The sequence below is a fragment of the Gracilinanus agilis genome, chromosome 5 (assembly GCF_016433145.1).
Source record: "Gracilinanus agilis isolate LMUSP501 chromosome 5, AgileGrace, whole genome shotgun sequence".
Taxonomy (NCBI): domain Eukaryota; kingdom Metazoa; phylum Chordata; class Mammalia; order Didelphimorphia; family Didelphidae; genus Gracilinanus; species Gracilinanus agilis.
The window spans coordinates 66,449,676-66,471,875 of NC_058134.1; the positions used below are offsets into that span (position 1 = coordinate 66,449,676).

Sequence of the window (22,200 nt, forward strand, 5' to 3'; positions counted from 1 at the left end):
ATACCACAAAACCTCCTTACTGCCCATTCCTTACCTGAAAATTTCCACCTTGAAAATTCTTATATTGGAAATAAAGACATTTCTTAGACAATGATAAAAATGAAATTGTATGTGTTCTTAGGAAAGGCAGTATATTAATTGATAAACATAAACACCAAGGCATAGATATTGAAAAAAATTAGCTCTTCTCAGGGGAAACTTTTTTAATGAAGAATAAGTTAGAGAAGACTGAGATAATATCAGTATAATATAGTGGAAATACCATTGCTTCTAGGGACAAAGAAAAAGGGTTCAAGTGCCACCTTTGACTATAAGACCTTAGAAAAATCACTTAACCTCTCTAACCCGCTTTTATTAATTTGTAACATTAGAGGGACTAGATGGTCTCTGAGGTACCTTCTGGCTCTAGATATATACCTGAGGACATTAGGCTATGCAACCAAGAGTCAAAAGGTACAAGGGAATGAGGAAAAGGAGACAAGGGAAGGGAAGTAAGGTGCCTGAAGTTAAACTTTGCTGAATTTATAATTTTCTTGCTAAGAATATAATAAAAATGTGAGTATGATAAAAAAAGAGCATAAGGATAAGATTAATTCTTAGTGGCTAAATGGAGCTAAATATAAGGAGCTGAATAGGTGGGAAATTCACAAAAAAGTAAGAGATAATAAAATGCTAAAACATATTTACACAGTTATTTTAGATTGTTGAAGATCAGGTCTAACAAGGACCTGATTTTCTGATGTAAGTGGTTGAAATATTATGTTTCCTTTACAGATGAATTGACTGAAGTTCAGAGAAGATAACACAGTCATTATTAGATCCAGGATTTGAACCCAGCTTTTCTTCTTCCTAATACTGTGCTATGGGCTAGCCGCTATAGGTTAAATTTCTATTCAAGAAACTGAAGCCTTGTAGAATTAAATCAAAAAATTTCATGAAAATGGAAGGTGGGGATGAACTTTGTCCAGTTTTGTGTTTCAATTCAAGTTAATACTGCAGTGGAATTGAAACATAAAATAATAGATAATAGAACAGACAAACCAACTGTGCCTCTGCAGGGGTCAACAGATTCTTGTCCCTGGGTCAAATCTATCTCTCAGTTTTTGCACATAGTTGTTAGGTTTTTTTTTTTCTGAGTCATTTACTGACTTCTGCCTAGAGATTCTCCATCTTAGGTACTCCACCAAGTTAATATGTCTCTTATCTCTACTTTTAATCAGAAAACCATTAATAGGAGCACAGATTTAAGACATAGAAGGGATTTCAGAGGTTGTCATAATTTATCCAACCATTTCCTTTTACATATGAGGAAACTGAGTTTCAGAGAACTAATGTGTCTGATTTCAGAAGCTAAGCAGGGTTGGGCCTGGTTAGTACTTGGATGGGAGAACTAATATGACTAGCCCAAACTCATGTAAAGAGTGAAAATCTCCAAAGATTCAAAGGCTAATATCTTGACTCCAAATCCACTGCTCTTTTCACTGTATCATATTTTTGCCTCTCATTTCATATTGCTGTATTTGGACTCCAAATTCAATCACTGAATAACCTTTCCCTGAAGATTTTCCTTCTAACTTTCTCTTTCCCAAGCATTCCTGTTAATTGAGGATTTGCTGTGCTTTGACATGACCATATTTGCATTAGTTTTTAAAAATTTTATTGATCTTGGAAGTCTAGTTCAATCCTTTAATTTTTACCATTTATTATACTGAGACCCCAACACATGAAGCTGCTTGCTTAAGGTCACACAGGTAATAAGGAGCTGCTCCAGGATTTGAGTACAAGTCCTCTGATTCCAGTTCCCATTGTTAGATTGCATCTGGCTTCTCTTCTTTCACATTCTAGTTTTCCCCCAGTAGATTATATAGGTCTTTGCAAAGAAGGCTTGACCTGATTGCCAAAAAGCCTTCCAAGAACATGGAGCCAGACTGAAGATGTTTGTCACTGGGTGACATGTTGGCAAGTATCTCTGGACCAGGCTGTTGAAAGGGAGCATGGGGGAGAACAGCTTCTCTGTGTTTGAGAATGTGGCATAGTTGTCAAATTCTTCAAGATCTTTTTGATTAGGGAATGGGAAGAGTTTACAAATCATTTTGCTATAGTGATGTGTTGCCATGCTTAAAACTATCAAGCTAGCCTCTAGGTTGGAAAACAAGCTTGAATCAATTCCTGGCAATGTCCCTTGAAGACGACTCATTGCCAACAAAAAAAAAAGGGAAGATGACTTTCAAAAAGACCTTCCTCTTAAACTGGACTTCTTAGGATGTGAAAATCTCATCATGATGACATCCTGTGACAGGGATCTAGCATTCTGAATCCAAAAGAATTTCTTGTTTGTAGAAATGCAGAATAATTGAATGTGACCATATCAACTTAAAAAAAGCATTGCGTGTCACCATCATGAAACAAAGAGAGAAAACAGAATATTTCCAGTCTTAATAAGGACTAGTTTTCAATGGGGAAAACATACTTGGTTGCCAGATGGTCTGTAATTACCATTAATATTATTATTAACTCATCACTCAGGCTATGGCTTGGGTTCAGCTAAGCTCTGCTGACAGGTTGGATGAATATCAACTTGACACCATGCTGACAAGACAACTTTTTCTATTATACTGTTGACATTTGAATTTTTGTAGCTGGTTTCCAGGTGCCAGAGCTCAACCTATTTTTAAGCTGTCCATTGAGGTCTTAGGAGGATTATCTTTAAATATGAGAAATAATCATTTACCCATCTACTCTAGATACTTACCAAATATATCTAAATTGAGTGATACTTGTATGGACACAAGAGGAAGAATCTTTCAGGGTTATATAAACATCTTTGACCTCTTGGCAAATAGGCAAATTTGGTTGAATATAAGGCAAACTATGGTCCAATGGGAAATATAATTAAACTCTGAACAAAACAAGCCAAAGGAACCGAATTATCTCCAATCACAGAAGACTAAAATTAGAGCACTGTGCTTTCATTCACTGGGTAACTTATCTAGAAGGAGGAGGCATGATAAGATGGCTTTTGGTAGTGCTTTTTAGCTCTGGGAATCTCTGAATCCATAGGTAATCTTAAGATTTGGGGAGCTGACACTTCTCAGTGGGTCTTGAGCCCTGTTATGGTACTTCTGTTTCCTGGACTTGTGGTCAGATTGGAGGAGAGAAGGAAAGTGACTTTGGCCAGTTTTCATTTGGCATTAACTAATTCTTCTTTGGGAGTTATAAAAGCTAGAGTTAGAGAGTGGTTAAATTCTGGAATGAGAAGGGCAGCCTTCAAAATATTTACTTTATGAGAATATTTCAAGAGTGGACATTGCTTTTAATGTTACCTTTTTATGTAATGAGCACTGTCTCCCACATGTAACATGGGGGTGTCATTGTGTGACTTTAAGGGAGGCAGATAGACATCTCTAGTCTTTTCTCCCCCAACCTTTCCCCAAGGGGGACTTTAATTCCTTCCAAGAGGGGAAGAAGGATGTTGGGGACAGAAGTTTGGACACTCCCCTCTCCTCAGAGAGAGGAAATACTGGGCTAGAATTAGATAGCTCTGCTCCCTTTAAAAAGTCTTAAAGGATGAGTTTTTTAGGTTATAACTACTCATTTTGGTATAATTAATGACTGAAACAGGACTCCAACATTTATATTCAAGACTTGACTCCTTTTCTACATAATACCAGTTCCTTAATGAACAGATATTACAAGTAGCAAAGAAACCCTTTTATCCAAATCCAGTTCAGACAGAAACCAGAGAAAGCAGATACAGGAGAATATATACCAGATAATGCAGAGTGAAGGAGCCTTCCTATTGGAAGCAAGGTAACAGTTCAACTCTCAACTCTATCCCAGCCCTTTACCCAGGTGTGATGAATAGATCTCCACCAATGAGGAGACACTCACACCAATGTGTTTGGGGATTTGGATTACAATTATTATTAGCAATATCACTTCAGTGAATAAATCATTTATTTATTAAATACCCATTGCTTTCCAAGACTATTATTCATGCCATTTATCTTTGATTTTCTAGTGCAACTTTGGCACATTCGTAACTTAGTAGATATGTCTTAGAGAGTTGCCTGAGGCTCAGCAAGGTTGTAATTTGCTTATGTTCTTATGCTGGAAAATGTCAGAGATAGCATTTGAAGTCAGGTCTTTATCTTTCAAAGTCTAGCATTTTATATGTCATCCTGCTCCTCTAATACTAAAACAGACCAGAAAATAATAGATACTCTAACTTTATGAGGATATATATACTATATGATGATAAGATAATGTGGAACCAGGTGTGTGTGTATGTGTGTGTGCATACATATGCATTCTTTTTTGGAAAGTTGTATTTGTTATCATTGTTATTATTAATATTTACCTGAATGCTAAGATAGTAGTGGGAAATTCCACTTTTAATTCATGGCAAAATTTCAAAGCCCATTCTGTTACCTCATCAAATGTTGTGTCTTCAGGTGAAAGTTTTTTTAAAAAAGAATGTAAAACAACTTTCACTTCAAATTTCATGATGTATTTCAGGACTGGTTGTGCTATCATTGATGAGAAGAGGAATGGTCTGATGACTTCACAAGCAGGTGGTGTTGAATGTGCCTTAAGAAATTATAGGAGGGGGGAGGGGAAAAGAATGGGCATTGTGTTTATTGTCCTATACCTTTATTACATCGCCAGAAGAACTATCTATTTACTATATTTACTGGATTTGAACTTCTCATTTTAGAGAATGCAAAAGAATGTAAAATTAGAAGACTATAAAGGAGAAGAGACTGGGTAATGTGGGTCTGCTTAGTGGGAGGATTCACAGTGATTATTTAGATAGCAAAAAGTTTTTCTAAATTCCCCATGCAAGACAAGATTACAAAAACATCTACCCAATAACCATATCAAGTAGGAATGAGCTCAGCTTTCATCTAAATGACCCAATTCCACCAAAGGTGAATAGCCAGAGAAGATCTGTTGGGTAAGAAGGTGGGAAGAGAGCTATGATGGTGAACCCATGGCACATATGCCATAAAGGGCATGCAGAGACCTAAAAACTCTTCTAATTCAATAATCTAGGTGACATAGTAGATAGAATGCTGGACTTGGAATAAGGAAAATGAGTTTAATTCCCTTCTCATCTCATACACTTGCTAGTGGTGAGGTTTGGGGAAATCACTTAATCTCTATTTGCTCAGTTTTCTCATTTGTAAAATGGGGACCATAATAGGACCTACCCTCCACAGTTGTTGTGTATATTATATATATGTATACATATATACATGTGTGCATATGTGTGTATGTATGTGTGTCTATGCAAATAAGTATACATATATGTGTATATAGATATATGTTTGGATATATATGTGTGTATATATCACTTTTATATATGTTTAAATAGTTATACATATATCATTTTGTAAACTTTAAAGTGCTAGATAAATGTTAGCTATTTTAACTTGGGATCATGTAATTCCTTTGGTAGTTATGAAGCTTTTAGTAACTGACATTGTCAATGTTAATTAAAATTCCCTGTGTTTTCTTAGGCAGCTAGGTGATATGATGGATAAAATTCTGGATTTGGATTTAAGAAGAGATGTCTTAAAATTCCACCTCAGATGCTTATTAGCCATATGACCCTAGGCAAGTCACTTAACCTCAGCCTCTATCTGTGGAATGAGGATAATAATAGTACATAGCACCCTAGGGTGATGTGAGGATAAAAATGAAATAATATTTGGAAAAGCATTTTGTGAGCCTTAAAGCACAGAAAGGGAGGAAGGAGAATATCAAAAGCAAATCTTGTCTTGTTCAGTACTCTGCCTAGACTATTTTGCATCTTAAAAACATTCAATTAGAGAGGCATATCTCTCTAATGTAGCATATGACTTCCTTGCTCCCAGAATTTAGGCTATTATTTTAATATACTTTAGGTATATTATAGGTGTATATGTATATATATGTATATATATACATATATATATATAATTATATTTTTGAGGATTAGGCTGATAACTGAATCACTCACTGTAACTTATTCTGTGGGGAAAATATATTCCAAATACCAGCCACCGCCAACATTGGTAGGATTGGGATCCACCCCTAAACTGGGGACTCCCTGCTTGACTCTTCTTCCTCCCACTATAAAGAACAGTCGCCTGTGAACTAGAAAAACTCCTATTGGATCCACCCTATACTCTCTTCTAGATCTCCTCAGGTATTATTTTCCCTTGGATCAGATAGCTTTCCTTTATCTCATTTCAAAATCCTTCCGCCATTCTCCCAAGGCACCTTTCCTACCAACATTACTCCCTCTTCATTGAAGCAGCGGATACAGAGTTGGTAATTCTTTTCCCAGAGGGGCAGGCTTCCTTGGGGAAGCTGGTCTTTTCAGGGGGCAAAACAGAAGCTTCAACCACACTCCATGACCCTGGAGAGGAGTCAAAAAGGTTTCTTGTGTTTCAGGTATGGTGATGTATTTGGCAGAGCATTTACCTCTCCTAGAGTAAAAAAAGAAAAGAAAAAAGGAGGGATGCCTTTTCTACCAATTAGAAGCCAAATCCCATACTTCCTCCAACAGGAAGTCAGCCCTGTTTTCCCAGAGGGTTTGTAAAGCCTCCCAGGTGTGATGAGTGCAGCTCTAATGAAGATGAGTCAGCACTTAATTTCTCAGCTGGGAAGCCATAGCTCCTCACCTTGTCTCATTTTCTACAAAAACAAAATAAGACCAGGAAAAAAAAAACACCTTCATGAACCAAGTTGAAAATATGAGTCTTTTATTTGGGTTATGTCAGCCAAGCTGGGCACAACACCCACTGTGTATGACTGCTCATTTATTTGCCACCCTCTGAAGAGACTTTCTCCACTGAAAGAACTCTGGTAAGCACAATGTTTGCTTACCTCTTGTTTTCATGGTATCTCCTGGGTGAAACAACTGATCAACCAATCCACATACAAGCATTTATTAAGTGCCTCCTGAATGCCATCACAATGCCAAGCCTTCTATACAATTACCTGCCAATTTTATCAGACAATTCAGGATATATATGTTAAATATTTCCCAGTTGAATTTTAATCTGGCTTAGGGCACTTGGCTGTTTTTTGACACCTCTGACCTAGAAGATAAAAGGATACTAAAGTGAGGGGCCACAAAACACCTAAGTTTCAATGAAAGGTGATCTAGAGCATGGGATATTTCTTAGAGGGGACAGACCTCAATAGAAATGCCTGAATTTAGGGTTATGGACACTTCCTACCAGAGTTAAGTCATTGTTCTGGTAAGACAAAGGAAAATACCATTTATTTGACTATTTTAGTTACCTTTATACATGAACTGGATATGATTCTCAGCCACAAAAATGACCAAATACAGCAGTCTAAGCCACAATGACTCCTTGATTTGGACTTATTGCCTGTCTTCTCTATGATCAATCTCTAAAAAGCAGAGTTTGGAGTATGAATAAGATTTCATTCTGGATTGCCATATTCTGTGAGATTCTCAGTTCTATGAAAAGATTCCAGGAGTAATCAAGGGATGGTCATTAGAATGAAGGGATCTAGAGGGTCTCACAAATATCCATATCCAAGTGTGCTGCTTTGAGTTTTTTCACATTCCATTGCCATGTCAGGGATATGGGTCAGGAAAATGCAGAGTGAATCATGGTCGAATAGTTAGAATTTAGTGAAATGGAGATATGCCAAAACATTATAATATAACTTATTATAAAGAGGAAAATTGGAAAAAATTGGCTGTTGATTTATTCCAACATCATAAGGTCAATATTAAAAATGAAAACTGCTAGAAATGAAATTAATGCATGTGACTCCATCCTCACCTGCTTCAATTTCCCACTTCTAAAATTTCTCAATTTTTGATAATAAGTGTATAACCCAATGGAATTGCTTATCATCTCTGAGAAGAGGGAAGGGAGACAACATCATGAAACTATAGAAAAATATTAAAAAATAAAAATTATATTAAAAATAAAATTCTCCCACTTTAGAGTCCCTCCTGTAAGTGTTAAAATTAATGGTTTGGCTAAATATATGAAAATTATAAATCTTTTATTTACAAAAGAGGTGGAAAGAGTGAAAGCAGAAGAATACAAAAGGGTAGAAAATATATTAACCTATCTATATCGTTCCAGTGCTTGGCTCAGCCAGGACTTGTTAAACTTTCAACCAGAATTAAACTCTCTCCAGAAGGCAGGAAGAGAAAGCCAACTATCCACTCACCCAAGTTCCCTCCAAGAGGCAGGTCAAGACAATGACTTGAGCTCAAGGTGACTCCTGAGGCTGACTTTCTTCTTTGAGTCAACCTTCTTCCTATATAAATGCTATCATTATTGAATGGGGAAAGAAATACTTGTACAGCAGCTCATGTGCCAGGCACTGTGCTAAATGCTTTACAAATATTAGCTCATTTTATCCTCATAACAACCATGCCCAGACTTGTTCTGAGTCACATAGCTAGTAAGTCTGAGGCTCTATTTGAATGACAATCATCTAACTCCATACCCCAACCAATTCTTTATTCACTCTGCCATCTAACTGCCTCTATTTTATTATCATATTCATTCATTTATCTGCATTATTTATTTATTTACATTATATATATACATATATATATATTCTTTCTAATTCTCTTCAACAAAATTTTCTCTGTTCTGCTTTCTTATTAAATCAAGGAAACAAGGGTAAGAGATAGAAGAAGCATTCAGGTGGCATGAAGAACCCCGTACTTGAAGTCTTACATTCTGCCATGGCTTTGCCACTTATCAGCTATATGGTCTTGGGGAAAACCATATTATTTCTCTAATCATTTGTTTTTTAATTTGTAAAATTATTATGGTGGGACTAAGTGACCTCCAAAGTCCCTTCTAGGCTTGAAATTCTATGGTTCTAGGTGATCTGGCATTGATCTTCTTATATGATAGTAATTCTGAGTAGAGGTAAGATAGGAAATGGTGTGGCCATATGTTTTTTTATCCTGTTGGTTCCACTGGTTGCCACTGTGGCTTCTCCATGTTCTAAACACCAGAAAAATTACAACTGGGAATTTTTTCCATTAATAATAATATTATCAATAATAATTATAACAGCATTTATATAGTGGTTTAAGGTTTGCAAAGTCCTTGTGCTAACTCTAATTTAATTTAGCTTTCTCTGTGATCGTCCTGTCTTCTTTTGGACCCATCATTGGGAAAATGGGATCAGGTCTCCTTAGTATATGTATTTCCTTATATGACTATCTCTGGTTCAAAGGGAAGAATGGAGAGTTTGAAGTCTTCAATGACCATGTTAATTCTTATGTTCTCTCTGTCTTTCTCTCACTCTGGCTCTGTCATTCTTTCAGGGGGATCGTGAAAGTTGACATAAATCTTCAGAAGGTGGATATTGACCAGTGTTCAAGTGATGGCTGGTTTTCAGGAACCCATAAATGCCATCTGAATAATTCGGAGGTAAGATCTTACATAAAAGAATGCTAAAGAAAAGAAGTAACTTTTAAAAATGAAATGTTTTCACTTGAATGTACCGTTTTAGTTAAGTACCTTACCCAAAAGATCTCTAGATGCCATTTTCTGTTTTGCACAGGGCTGATTAAAATAACATTATTCAATGAAGTTGGTGCTAATTTAGGATGGATGAAGGAGAATAGTCCCTCAAGGGACCAAGAGAAAGCTGCAATGAAAATTGTTTATGAAGTTTAGGTTGAGCCAAAGGCTAACTATATTCCTTAACAAAGACTGGAGTTTTAAAATAAACCCAAAGTGAGAAACCAGCCCATAAGATGGGTCAGGGAAGATGTGTACAGCTTTGCATGACACTCTACTTGTTGAGACAGTACTGGTATTCATTTAGACACATTGCCATCTGTCACAAAGCAGCAGAAAAAGCATGATGGGACGTTTTGGTGAGCTAAGAGAAAATATTTTATGGGAACCTGGAGAGGAGAGTGGTTATCATTTTTTTGATGTTGCTAATATTTAGGTTCCCAATGATCTAGGAAGGGGTAAGGCTTGGGCTAACAGTCAAAAGGATGAAAACTGTTATAAGGTGCTCTAGAAGAAGAAAATGTTCTTTGAGTTATTTTTGCAGACTACAAATGATAACATTGCAATGATTTCATTTTTGGTAATCAGACCTATCCTTAGAGACTGAGAGTGTCATAGATAATATGCTAAATAATGATCTACCATGAAAGAAATGCTGGGGGTGAGGTGGAGGTGGAGGTGGGGGGTAGGGTAGCAGAGTTCAACCTGATTTCCAAAGTTTTAACAGAAACTAAATCTAATTCTTTACAGAATAAAAAAGGTAGACCAAGTGTTTGAGAGCAGAACATATTTTTAACTGTGAAGGTGTTTGGTTTATTTCAGTCTTTTTGGGTAAGAGCACAGTGTATTCTAATATGTAGAAATTTGTCTTCAGAGCTTTTTCAATATATTTTACCTTACCTTGTTGTACATTATAAATATGCATAAGACTGATGGGAGCTTTCTGAGACCACATGCTACAGAGAAAAGAAAGCTAGATTTGGACTCTGAAGACCTGGATTTGAATACTGATTCTCTCTATCTGTATCACCTTGGGAAAGTCGCTTATCACAGATTCAGTTGCTACAAGATGAGTTGTGTTACACCTGATGATGTCTAAGGTCTCTTCTGACTCTAAGTTTAAAAGCTGGTAGGAAAGAACACTTGATTTAGTAATAATAATTAATAATAACTTATATAGCTGTTACTATGTACCAGGTACTATGCTAAGCACTTTACAGTTATCTCATTTAAAACAACCCTGGGAGGTAGGTGTTATTTTTTTAAACCCTTAATTTACATCTTAGAATCAATATTGTGCATTGGTTCCAAGGCAGAAGAATGGTAAGGGCTAGGCACTTAACTAGGGGTTAAGTGACTTGCCCAGTGTCTGAGGTCAGATTTGAACCCAGAACTAATCATCTCTAGGACTGGCTCTCAATCCAATGAGCCACCTACCTACCCTGGCAGGTATTATCTTTCATGCCCATTTTACAGATGAACATTAGAAGTCCCAAGTTTGAATCCTGATTCTGCCATTTTCTGTTTTATCTTAGACAAGTCATTTAACCTAGAGCCTGGGCATTAAATAGCCTGCTTTCTCACCTACAAAACAGATAAAGGGTGGATTCAGTGGCTGATGAAGTCCTTTCCTTTTGGGACTTATGACCCTTTGCTGAGGCAGTGGTAAAGTTGGAATTAGAACACATAGGATCAAAACCTTGGCTTTGACCCTTATGAGTGATGCCTAACATTGGGCAAGTCACGTAACTCTTTGAACCTAATCTCTTCATCTGTAAAATAGGAATAATGATTCTTGTATTACCATCCACATCAGTCTGTGGAGAGGAACAAATGAGGCATTGATGAAGAGCTTTATTAACCTAATGCATCATATAAGTTGCAGCTATTTTTAGTTTGTTCCTTTATTACATTTTATATACTTTTTAAGTATATAAGTCTCTTTTTAATTATAATCCAAAAAATTCCATATAATAACTTCATTAATGATCTTTAGATCACATATTCCTAGATAAGTGAAATCTGTATTTCTGGTCTAACTCATTCACACGAGTTGTTAGTTTTGAGCTGGCAGGCATCGGTTGTGTGTGTGTGGTTTTTAACTGCTCTCTTTTATTTATGTATCTCCTTTATTGAACTATTTGCTCTTCGGCTTTTAAATAATCACCCTTTTCTCTGAAGTAAAATAAAGCTCTCTTATTTCCAATGGGGAATCTTGGCTCTTTTCCCTTGATTGGTAAACTTAGGGTGGGTTTAATTCTTGGAACAATGTTTCATACCAGGCCCCCTTCATGGGAATAATTGGTAAGGGTGATGCTGTTAGTGAGGAAGCACTCCCCAGGAGGGAGGATGGATTTGTGCTGATGCAGCAGTGCCATATAGGGAATGCAAAAGCATCTAAGTGCTTACTCTGAATCCAACACTGTACAAAGTGCTGGAGATACAGAGAGTAGAGTGGAGACAGGGAAACTGAAGTCAGCAACATTTCTGTGCACATCCTGCCTTCGACCCATAGGAGAGGACTGGGATTGGACCTGTGATCTCAGTAGCATCAGAAAGTCCTGATGAGCAAATGTCTTCTATTGCTCCCCAAACAAAGAGCCCCACTTCCAGTTCCAGGCTTCCACAGCTAACAATGAGGGAAACAAACACTCTGGTGAATGGGTACATCTTTCTCTGAACTACCAACACTAAATACTAATGAACTGCTACTCAAGAGCCTCGGCAGTGGCTGTCCACTACAAACCAGCAGTCTTTTGCCAATCCAGTCCTTAGAGTCATTTTTTTCTGGAGAAGCAATTTCTTTGGAGGTGTGAATTAGCAATCCCTTCTATTCCTGCAATTCTTCTGAAACTATAGTTACTAAAAACCCAGAAAAGTAAGTTCTCATCTGCAAATCTTTAGCATAATCAAATGGTTTGATATCAGAAATGGGGGTGATTTTAATACTGAAAGAGATATTTAAAAAGATAAATTACCATATATCTTCAGAACCATGGAATCTTTCATTTCTGACTTAAGAGTTAAAACCTCTGATAAGCTCCTGTTAGAATGGGCTCTCTTTGAGATCAAGGGCTCTGTCCATTTTTCTACTTGTATTCCACAAGGTTCTATACTTAGTAACACAATAAATGCTCTTTTATGACTGTTCTCTGTAGCATATATTCTTAGAAAATTGCTTGGGGCGTGGAGAAATTAAGTGACTTGCCCATTGTTATATTGCTAGTATGTCAGAAGTAAGACTGAAACTCGGGTCTTCCCGATCCCCAAATCAGTTTTGTATCCATTATGGAATGTTGCCTCTCGCGGACCCACATCAGTGTTGAAACTGTGACAGTGTGACAATGAATAAGTATCCCTCATAGAGAGAGAACTGGGTTTGGACTTGGAGAATGTACGTTTGATTCCCAGCTCTACTACTTATTGCCTGTGTGATTAAGGGTTTCTGTTTCTTCATCTTTAAAACGAGAAGATTGGGCCAGAAAACATTTGAAGTTCCTTCCAGCTCCAAATACATGATTCTGTGATCTGATGGTCTAGGCTTCATTAATACTCATTCTGTCACCATTTCAGCCAACTAGATCATACCTCAGTGGTAAACAGCAAAGAAACTGACCCTCACCAATCAAGCCTGTATTGAAGAAGATGGAAACGGTCATTCCGGAGCGCAAAGAATTTATATCAGTCCATGCCAACTTATGATGTAGTATTTGAAGATTTAAGATGGATAGATAAATATGAACTTAATCTCAGCTCACATTTAGGTATATGCTTTCTCATATATGTATACATACATGACATATGTAGCATGTATACTGTTGTATAAATATGTATAAAGTATATGTGTACATACGCATATAATCTAAATGTGGGTAAAGATTAAATTCAGAACTGATGATATATAATTATTTATACTTGTATGTATATAAATATATACTTTATACATAGTATAATTATATATATATGTATATATATATATTGATGGATACACACACACATATATAAAGATATATAGTTATGTAGAATTCCTCTGGTAACTCTTTATTTAGAAGTACTCCTATCTCTAAACTTTACTCATTTCCCAAGTGTGCTTTAAAGATATTTTATTTTTATTCTGAACCTCATAAATTTCAAGTAGAATGATTGTTTGCCTATATATAACAGAACAGAAAAAGAATATTATTCATAAAACTGTAGATCTCATATATAATTTGCTTTTCTTTTAAAGTGTATAATTAATTCAGTCTGCAGCTTTCAGAAGCATCCGACTTGTCTGGTCTTCTTCCTAGCTCTGCCTTCCCAAGTAGTGTACAAGCAGACTTCCTGTTACTTCCTTTTATTGAGATAAACATTCCATAATGGATACAAAACTGACTTGGGGATCAGGAAGACCCGAGTTTAGGAAAAAATCTTAGGTTTTACTTTCCTTGTCATGACTGGCATTTTTTACTAGCCTTCACTTCCTGTTCTCATGAGTACATTTGCCTTGTTTGCCTATGGTACCATGGACCTGAGGAAAATTTTCTTTTTCTTTTCTTTTTTTTTAAACCCTTAACTTCTGTGTATTGGCTCCTAGGTGGAAGAGTAGTAAGGGTGAGCAATGGCGGTCAAGTGACTTGCCCAGGGTCACACAGCTGGGAAGTGACTGAAGTCTGATTTGAACCTAGGACCTCCCATCTCTAAGACCTGATTCTCAATCCACTGAGCTACCCAGCTGCTCTGAGAGTTTTCTTTATGAATGTTGTATTGTGGGTATGGATTTGTGAATGTTACAGTTTTCTTTATAGCTTTGTTCCTAGGTTCTGTGGGGCAGTGCTATGGGAGGCTGTCTAGAAACAAGGGATAGATATGATGTTTATTCTTCTGACTGATAAATCATCTTCTACCCGATTCCAGACAGCTTAGATGATCCTCTCTTCTTGCCTCTCTGCTTACTTAACCAAATGGTCATAGTCTGGAATATTTGAATCGGGCTTGAGGATCTATTTGTACCTCCATCTAAGGGATGCTAACTTTTAAGGCTTTGTGTCTAAGCTTTTCAATGAATCACATCATTTAAGGGAAAAAGAATAAGACTCTCCACTTTGATTAACAGAGATTAGGTTGCTATGGCAATGTATGGTTTATGTTTCCAGTATTTAAAACTGTGTGAGGTTAAAAGCTGCTCTATTTTAAATATCAGAGGAGGTTATGAATTTAAAAGTCACACAGAAGTAACCTTCCCAAGTTTTCAGGGGAATTTATTCCTCTCCAGGGAGAGGGTGTGTTCAACTGGGACAGAAAAGGAGTTGGCGGAAATAGAAAAAAATGAGTATTAGGTGATTGTGGCAGGAGCCCTGGGAGTAGTTAGAATTATAATGGTTCCTAGCACTTCACAATTTACAAAGTGCTTTCCTCAAAGCAATTACTTGGTGGCTTAGCTAAGAAGCATCACCACAGGAACTGGGAGGTCACCTACTATGAATCCATTTGTCTGTCTCTCTCTTATTCTCGTGTTCTCTCACTCTCTCACTCTCTTGATTTGTCTCCTCTATCTACCTCCCTTGATATCTCTCATTCCCAGCTCAATTATTCCAGTGATGAGCAAACTCTTTAAAGAGGGGTCCAAAGGAAAGGAAACACTCATCTGTCAGTCTGTTTCTAAGGCAACTCTTTCTAAGTTTCATTGTATTGTATCCTACTTATTGTATTCATCAGATTAGGAATAACGATAGAACATTTCAGGGGCTACATCTGGCCTGGGGGCCATAGTTTGCCCATCACTGAAACAGTAGACAGTCTCTAGGTTTCTGTCATCCCTTCAAGTTATCATTCAATCAATCATCTTTCTATCTTTCATAGCCTAACAAATAAGATAAAAAACCCAAACTATTTGTACTCATACTTTCTTACTTCCCATTCCATCACCATTGAAATTTGGCTTTTGATGTGGCCACTCAGTGGAAACTTCTTTCTCTAAGGTCACAAATGATTTCTAAAATTTCAAATCCAATGGCTCTTTTCTCAGCTTTCATCCTTGACCTTTCACCTTCATCTGACATTGTTGAGCATCTTTTCTTCCTAGAGACTTTCTTTTCTCTGGATTTTTGAAGACAGTGCCCTCTCCTGGCTTTCTTATTATCTCTCATCTCATTTTTTCCTTTTTTATTCTTAAGAGTAGGCCTGAATTAAATATCAGGGAAACTTGTAAACATGGGACTGCCTAGGCTACCATAGGACTGATAAAGTCTTAAGAAGTATAGGCTATATAAAGCTCATACATCTACAACTTTCTAGCTCAAGGATAATTTTTTCTAGTTTTGCTTCTTATTGAAAAATGAAGGCCATAAGGGTTAAGAAAATTGCCCACTGTCACTCAGGAGAAAAGCACTGTGAAAGAGAATTCTTCACTCTATTGTCTATCCTGAGTTAACACTAACTTAAGTACCTCACTAGATTGTGAAGACAGGATTAACTCTCCTTTGTCTACCTTTTGATTGAATCAACACAAGCTTGAACTAGTTGGAGCTCACAAACCACTTAGAGAATTCACACCCCACTTAGTGCTAGGTGTGAAACCAGCAAGATACTTGAAAAATTCCACCTTTTTTCTAACTTAAACAGTCAGAAACTTGTGAGTTCTTTTTTTTTTAAACCCTTAACTTCAGTGTATTGTCTCATAGGTGGAAGAGTGGTAAAGGTGGGCAATGGGGGTCAAGTGACTTGCCCAGGGTCACACAGCTGGGAAGTGGCTGAGGCGGGTTCAAACCTAGGACCTCCTGTCTCTAGGCCTGACTCTCACTCCACTGAGCTACTCAGCTGCCCCTTGTGAGTTCTTTTAAGAGTTCACACCCTGAGAAACTGTGAACCCTTTCAATGAGTGTTCACACCTCCAGAAGGTGTGAACTGGTTCCCACAAAAACCGCCCCCTGGGCAGTGCTAGACTATTTGGAATTTGTGATTTGCCCCTGTGAACAGGGAAGGAGACCAGAAGCCACTATAAAAGGCCTTGAATTTCTGAGCCTAGGGGGAATCAGCTTCAAGAGGAGTTTGGCTTCAAGAAGGAAGGCAGCTTCAAGGAGAAAGTCTGTGTAAAGAAGAAAGTTGGTCTCAGCAGTCACCAGAAGGGAACCAGGGGGAGAACCCTAAAGATACCAAAACCCAGGTGATCTTGCAGTTACAGCCTGTGCAGCAAGGGATTTATGAAGCAGATTGGAGAGCAATGCAGCAGTTGTAGCTGTAGAAACCTACACAATCCACAAAATTGAAGAAGGGACTGATGCACCATGGAAGGCACCATAGAAGCAAAGGAGGAAATGGAAATTGCTTATCCTATCACATGTGGGGAGAGCAAAGCCATTTTGCTCTGGAAGAAGTTTGTATGTCCAGGAATTAGTGTGAAGTGTGTCAAGTTCAATGATCAATTGATCAGTCCCAAGGATTTTGTTTATTTGGCTGGCAAGTCTTCCCTGAAGGACTGGAAGAGAGCCATTCGCCTGGGTGGGATCATCCTGAGGAAACTGATGTACTCTGGTCAGCTAGACTTTTACCAGCATGACAAGGTTTGCTCCAATAGCTGCAGAAGCACCAGGTTTGATCTTTTGGTCAGCAGGACCCATGTGCCAGAGCAGCAGACAAGAGTGGTGCAGATGCCTACTTTGGCTGATGATTGGAGGATGCTCCCAGAAGCTGAGGAAGCAAAGGAGAACTTAGCTGACTCTGCGTTGTGGGACCCCCTGACCCCTCCCTCTGATGAACCTTTGACAGGGGGACCCACACAGATCGCCATTTCAGAGAATATGAAAGAGGCTGGGCCAGAGTGGAACTCGGCTCCCATGGCAGCTGTCACCATGGCCACAGAGGAGGGATTGAAGAAGGACCCTGAAGAGATTTCAGAGGACACCCTGATGTTCTGGAAGGACATAGACAACATGGGGCTCATGGAGGAGGTGGTCTGCACCTTTCAGAAGGAAATAGAGGAGCTACTTAGGGGTGTTCAACAAAGGCTCCGTCAAGCCCCCTTTCAGATTACAGATGCTGCTCTCCTTAACAGAGTAGCCCATACCTTTGGCCTGATGGACACAGTCAAAAAAGTTTTGGACAACAGGAAGAACCAGACAGAGCAAGGAGAACATTTTCTCTACACTCTTACAGACCTAGAATGCCAGTTGGAAGAGCAGAAGAAACAGACCCAGGACCACTGGCTGAAGCCTCAGACAGTGAAGAATGGGGTTCTGATGCCTATGAACAACCCCAAGCCACCCAAGAGGCCCTGCCTCCAGCACCCAACTTCCACCACCAGCCCCTTACCCCCTGTCCAGCAGCCTCAGTTCACTGACATCTCCCCCATTGCCATAGCCCCAATGGGCCAGTCGTTCTTCATGGGCAACCTCCCCATGGCTACCCTCAACCGGGACTCCAGCCCTGTGACTGTCCACACACTGCCTTCTGGTTCCCAGCTCTTCAGCTCTGCCACTGGTGTCTCTTCCGCCAAGACCAGCTCTCCTGACGCAGTGACCTCCTCCAGCCCGGCTCAGCTGAGCTCAGCTGCCATGCAGGATGGTGGGACCTTGGACAATATGGCCACAGAGGTGAGCCTTGTGGAGCTGGCAGCGATGGAGTCCGGCCTGATCTCTGGCACCCAGGCTGTGGAAAGCACTTCTGAGGACAGGCAGCCCATCACTGAGATTGATCCACTCCAGATTCTGAGAAGTCTGAGGGCAAGGCTGGAAGGCTCTTCTCCTGGAGACTGAGCTGAGGACTGAGGAGAAGGTGTGGCAGAGATGGAGGAGCATCAGCATCAAGTTCACAACGGGGAGATTGTGGTCCTTGAGGATTCTTCCCAGGCTGGACTCTGTGTGAGCATTTTATAAAGATACATTTTATAAAGATATAAAGATGCAGTGATTTGGGGAGCATGGACCTGGGCTATTTGACTTTGTCTGTGCTCCTGGGAGGCTACTTATTTATATTGTCTATTTTTTGGTATTTATTTTTTGTGTGTATTTTTATTTTGTTGAATATTTCCCATTTACATTTTAACCTGATTTGGGCTGCTCTTTAGAATGTTGAGGGCTTCATATTTTGGACATGACACCTCTGTACAAAAAGATACCTCTTTAGATAGATTATCAAATATATGGGGCTATTCTGGGCCCTAAATTCTGATTTCTGGTGGTGAAAACATAGGATATGAGCTATCAAAATATAAAATTCTCCTTTAAGTAAGTTATTTGATTAAATAAATTTTTGTTGTCTAGTGGTTTCAGTTGTGTCTGACTCTTTGTGTAACCCCATTTAGGTTTTTCTTGGTAAAGATACTGGAGTTAAGTGACTTGTTCAGGATCCCAGCTAGTAAACGTCTGAGGCCAGATTTGAAATCAGGTCTTTCTGAGTCCAGGCCCAGCATTCCATCTACTATACCACCTGGCTGACCCCCAAATAAATAAATACATACTGGTTTAAAAATGATTAATAATTAATAAAATTAACTTAAATAAAAATTTAAAAACCAATGTGAAGTTATAATTAGAGTTAACCAAATCTTGACACCAGGTGTTATTATATTTCAGTAGAAAGGGTTAAAACTAGCCTGGAATACTTTCCCTTCTTTGTCTCTGCCTCCTGGATTTCTTGGTTTCTTTCAAGTCCTAGCTTAAATCCCACCTTCTACAAGAAGCCTTTTCCAATCCCCTTTAAAGCTAGTGCTCTCTCCCTCTATTGATGATCTCCAATTAGTCTTATCTATAGCTTTTTTTGTATTTAATTGTTTACACATTGGTTCCCCCATTAGACTGTGAGCTCTTTGAGGGCAGGGATTGTCTTTTGCTTTTCTTTGTAATCTCAGTTTTCAACTCAGTCCCTTGCAGGCACTTAATTGACAAATCACTGACTAGAGTTATTAAGTGATCAATAATCCTAACTGTAAAACCCCATTTCCCCTTGCCTTGGAAACGTAACACCTTGTATTTACCAAAACCTAGCCTTGGAGAAGGTGGAAAAGATTCTAACTAAGCAATCAGAGGACCTGAATTCAGTTCCTATCTCTAAAATTCTTATCTCTATTACCTTTGGTGAGTCACTTAAGTTCCTTAGGCCTCAGTTTCCTCATCTTTGAAACAAGGGTCTGTGTTAGAAGGCCTTTGAAGTTCTTTTTCATTCTATTTCAATGATCCTGTCATTGAAAATCAATTATTTATATCTTTAGTATGATTCTATTAATCCCTCATATCTTTGAGAGGTATTCTCATTTCTAATTCCAGAATTTAAGAATTTATCCTTTACGCAGGAAATTTCAGCTTTTTTGTAGAGAGGGTAGGGTAGGTGATGAATTACTTAACTCAGTGCATAGTTAGAACCCTTACTTCATTAACCTGGCCTACCCATGAGTCTCATTTGCTATCTTTCTTTTCTCCTAAAATAAAAAAATAACTAACCAAATAAACTTTCTAAAATTACTGTGACTTACATCTGGAGGAGAGGAAAATAGACCTTCTGAACCAATTTCTGTAAGCAGTAGATACTAAACTCACTCACTGAGGAAGGATGGCTCATTTATAAGGTGGACAAAAGGGTTGTTGCTAAAGAAAAGTACGTGTATCGGTTCATTTTAATTGAGGCTAGTGTCACTATATCTACTAGTAAATGCTGGAGGAGTAAGGTATAAGAAGCTTGGAAAGGAAGGAGAGAGCTAGGTTATGAAGGGCTCTGAAAGCTAACCAGAGCATTTTGTATTTGCTCCTAGAAGAGATCGGAATCACTGGAGTTTTATTGTAGAGGTGAGGATGGCATGACTGGACCTGTGCTTTGGGAAAATCACTTTGGTGGTTGTACTGGGATGCATTGGAATGGGGAGAGATTGAGGCAGGCAGATATCTCAGTAGGTTGTTGAAGTAATCAAGACACAAGGTGATAAGGAATGTATACTAGAGTGGAGGCAGTGTCAGAGGAGAGAAGGGGGTGTGTTCAAGAGATATTACAAAAGTAAACTTGACAGTTTTGGGCAGCAGATTAGATGTGGGCAGCAAGAGAGTGATGAATCCAGGATGACTCCTGGCTTGTGAGTCTGACAGACTGGGAGGGCTTGTTGCCTTCTACAGTAACAGGAAAGGTAGAAATGGGGAGGTGTTTAGGCAGAAAGATAATGAGATCCATTTTGGACGCATGGAGCTTGAAATGTCTATTGAACATTAAGTTTGATATGTCTGAAAGGCATTTGGAGACATGAGATTGAAGGTCGGCAGAGATTTTGGGGTAGGAAAGATAGATTTGAGAATTATCAGCATGGATATGATAATGAAATCCATGTGAGCTGATAACATCAACAAATGAAATAGTATAGAAGGAGAGAGGACAGAACCCTGAGAGATACCTACTACAGTAAGAGAGCATGATCTAAAAGAAGATCCAGAAAGGAGACAGAGAAGGAGCAGTCATCCTCATCTAAGCTCTCTTCTAGTTCTATAAATGTAAAATCCTTTGATCTATGAACCCCAGGAGCCAGTAAATCCGAAGTGCTTTTGGAAATCTGGAGTCTTGTTATTTTTATACAACTAGAAGGGGGCATTTGAGATCTCTTAATACAACTATTGTATTTCACAGAAGAGAAAAATGAATCCCTGAGAATCTATCTTAGAGTCAATGTTGAAGCCCAGGTCTTCTAACATCAGTGTTCTTCTTCTTTTTTTTTTTTGGCCCATTTTCTTGGATTTTGTGATTTTCCTACTCTGACTCAAATGAATTGAAATGTTTCATTTTTTAGGATATGTTGAGAATTTTAAGACACTTCTGAGGAGTGCCTAGGTACATAGTCATCTTGGGATTGTTAAACTTGGATCAAAATTCTCTGTCATTGCTTTGAAAAGGAGTTGTAGTTATTTAGTCTCTCAGAAGAATGGATACTTAACCCTACAGCCACCCTACTAATTCACCCCACTCCTTACCTATCATTCAGAAATATGTATGTAGAGCAAAGACATGTGGGAATGTCACCAGTGGAGCATATGATCTTGTGATTTGGGAGTTAAGCATTGCCTCATGAGCCTCTTAACAGACTGTAATCGTCATTGACAGGAAGCTCACTTTTGACTGTGAGGGTACACAAGGAAATAGAAAGTTCTTGAGAAGGGAATCTCTGATGGGCCAATATCCAAATGAAATGAAGATGATGTCTACAAGCAGTTTGGCCTTTTTTATCTTTCACTTTGGGGAGCTCAACACTATTTTTAAAAGTAGTAAACATTAAAATTGTATTCTCTGTACTTCCAAAAATAGGATTATTGATGCTTGGTGTTTTTGCATCCTAGTCATTTCTGGAAATAGTCTACTCTCTCTCCTCCTTTGACCTCCCTCCCCTCCCCTGCCATTTCTGCCCCAGAATTGAACTCCATTCTCTTGTTAACAATAACAATAACAAAAGAATTAAGCTAAGCAAAGAAACAACTTATATCATGAGTCTGTCTGATAATGTATGCAACATTCTGCTGTGATGGTCTTCCACCTGTCTTTGGAGAGGAGAGGAATGTGTGGTATCATCTGTTGTTTTCTGGCTCCATTGTTTTGTTCTTTTTCATTTTTACTTAGTCTGACTCACTTTGCTTTTCTCTGACCTCCCCATATCTGCCATTTCCTACTGTTTAAATATTCCATTATGTTCACGTACCACATTTTCAGCCATTCTTCAACTGAGAGG

At 38.4% G+C, this 22,200-nt stretch overlaps 1 protein-coding gene and 1 pseudogene across 1 annotated transcript in view; both read left to right on the forward strand.

Annotated features, from left to right (window-relative positions):
* The window catches only part of GPR158 (G protein-coupled receptor 158), a 428,886-nt gene that overhangs the window by 16,013 nt on the left and 390,673 nt on the right, over window positions 1–22,200 (forward strand). The window contains 1 exon segment of the mRNA XM_044678198.1: window positions 9,332–9,437. Within this exon segment, the coding sequence (XP_044534133.1) occupies window positions 9,332–9,437 (106 nt within the window).
* On the forward strand, window positions 12,758–18,382 carry LOC123249204 (annotated as a pseudogene).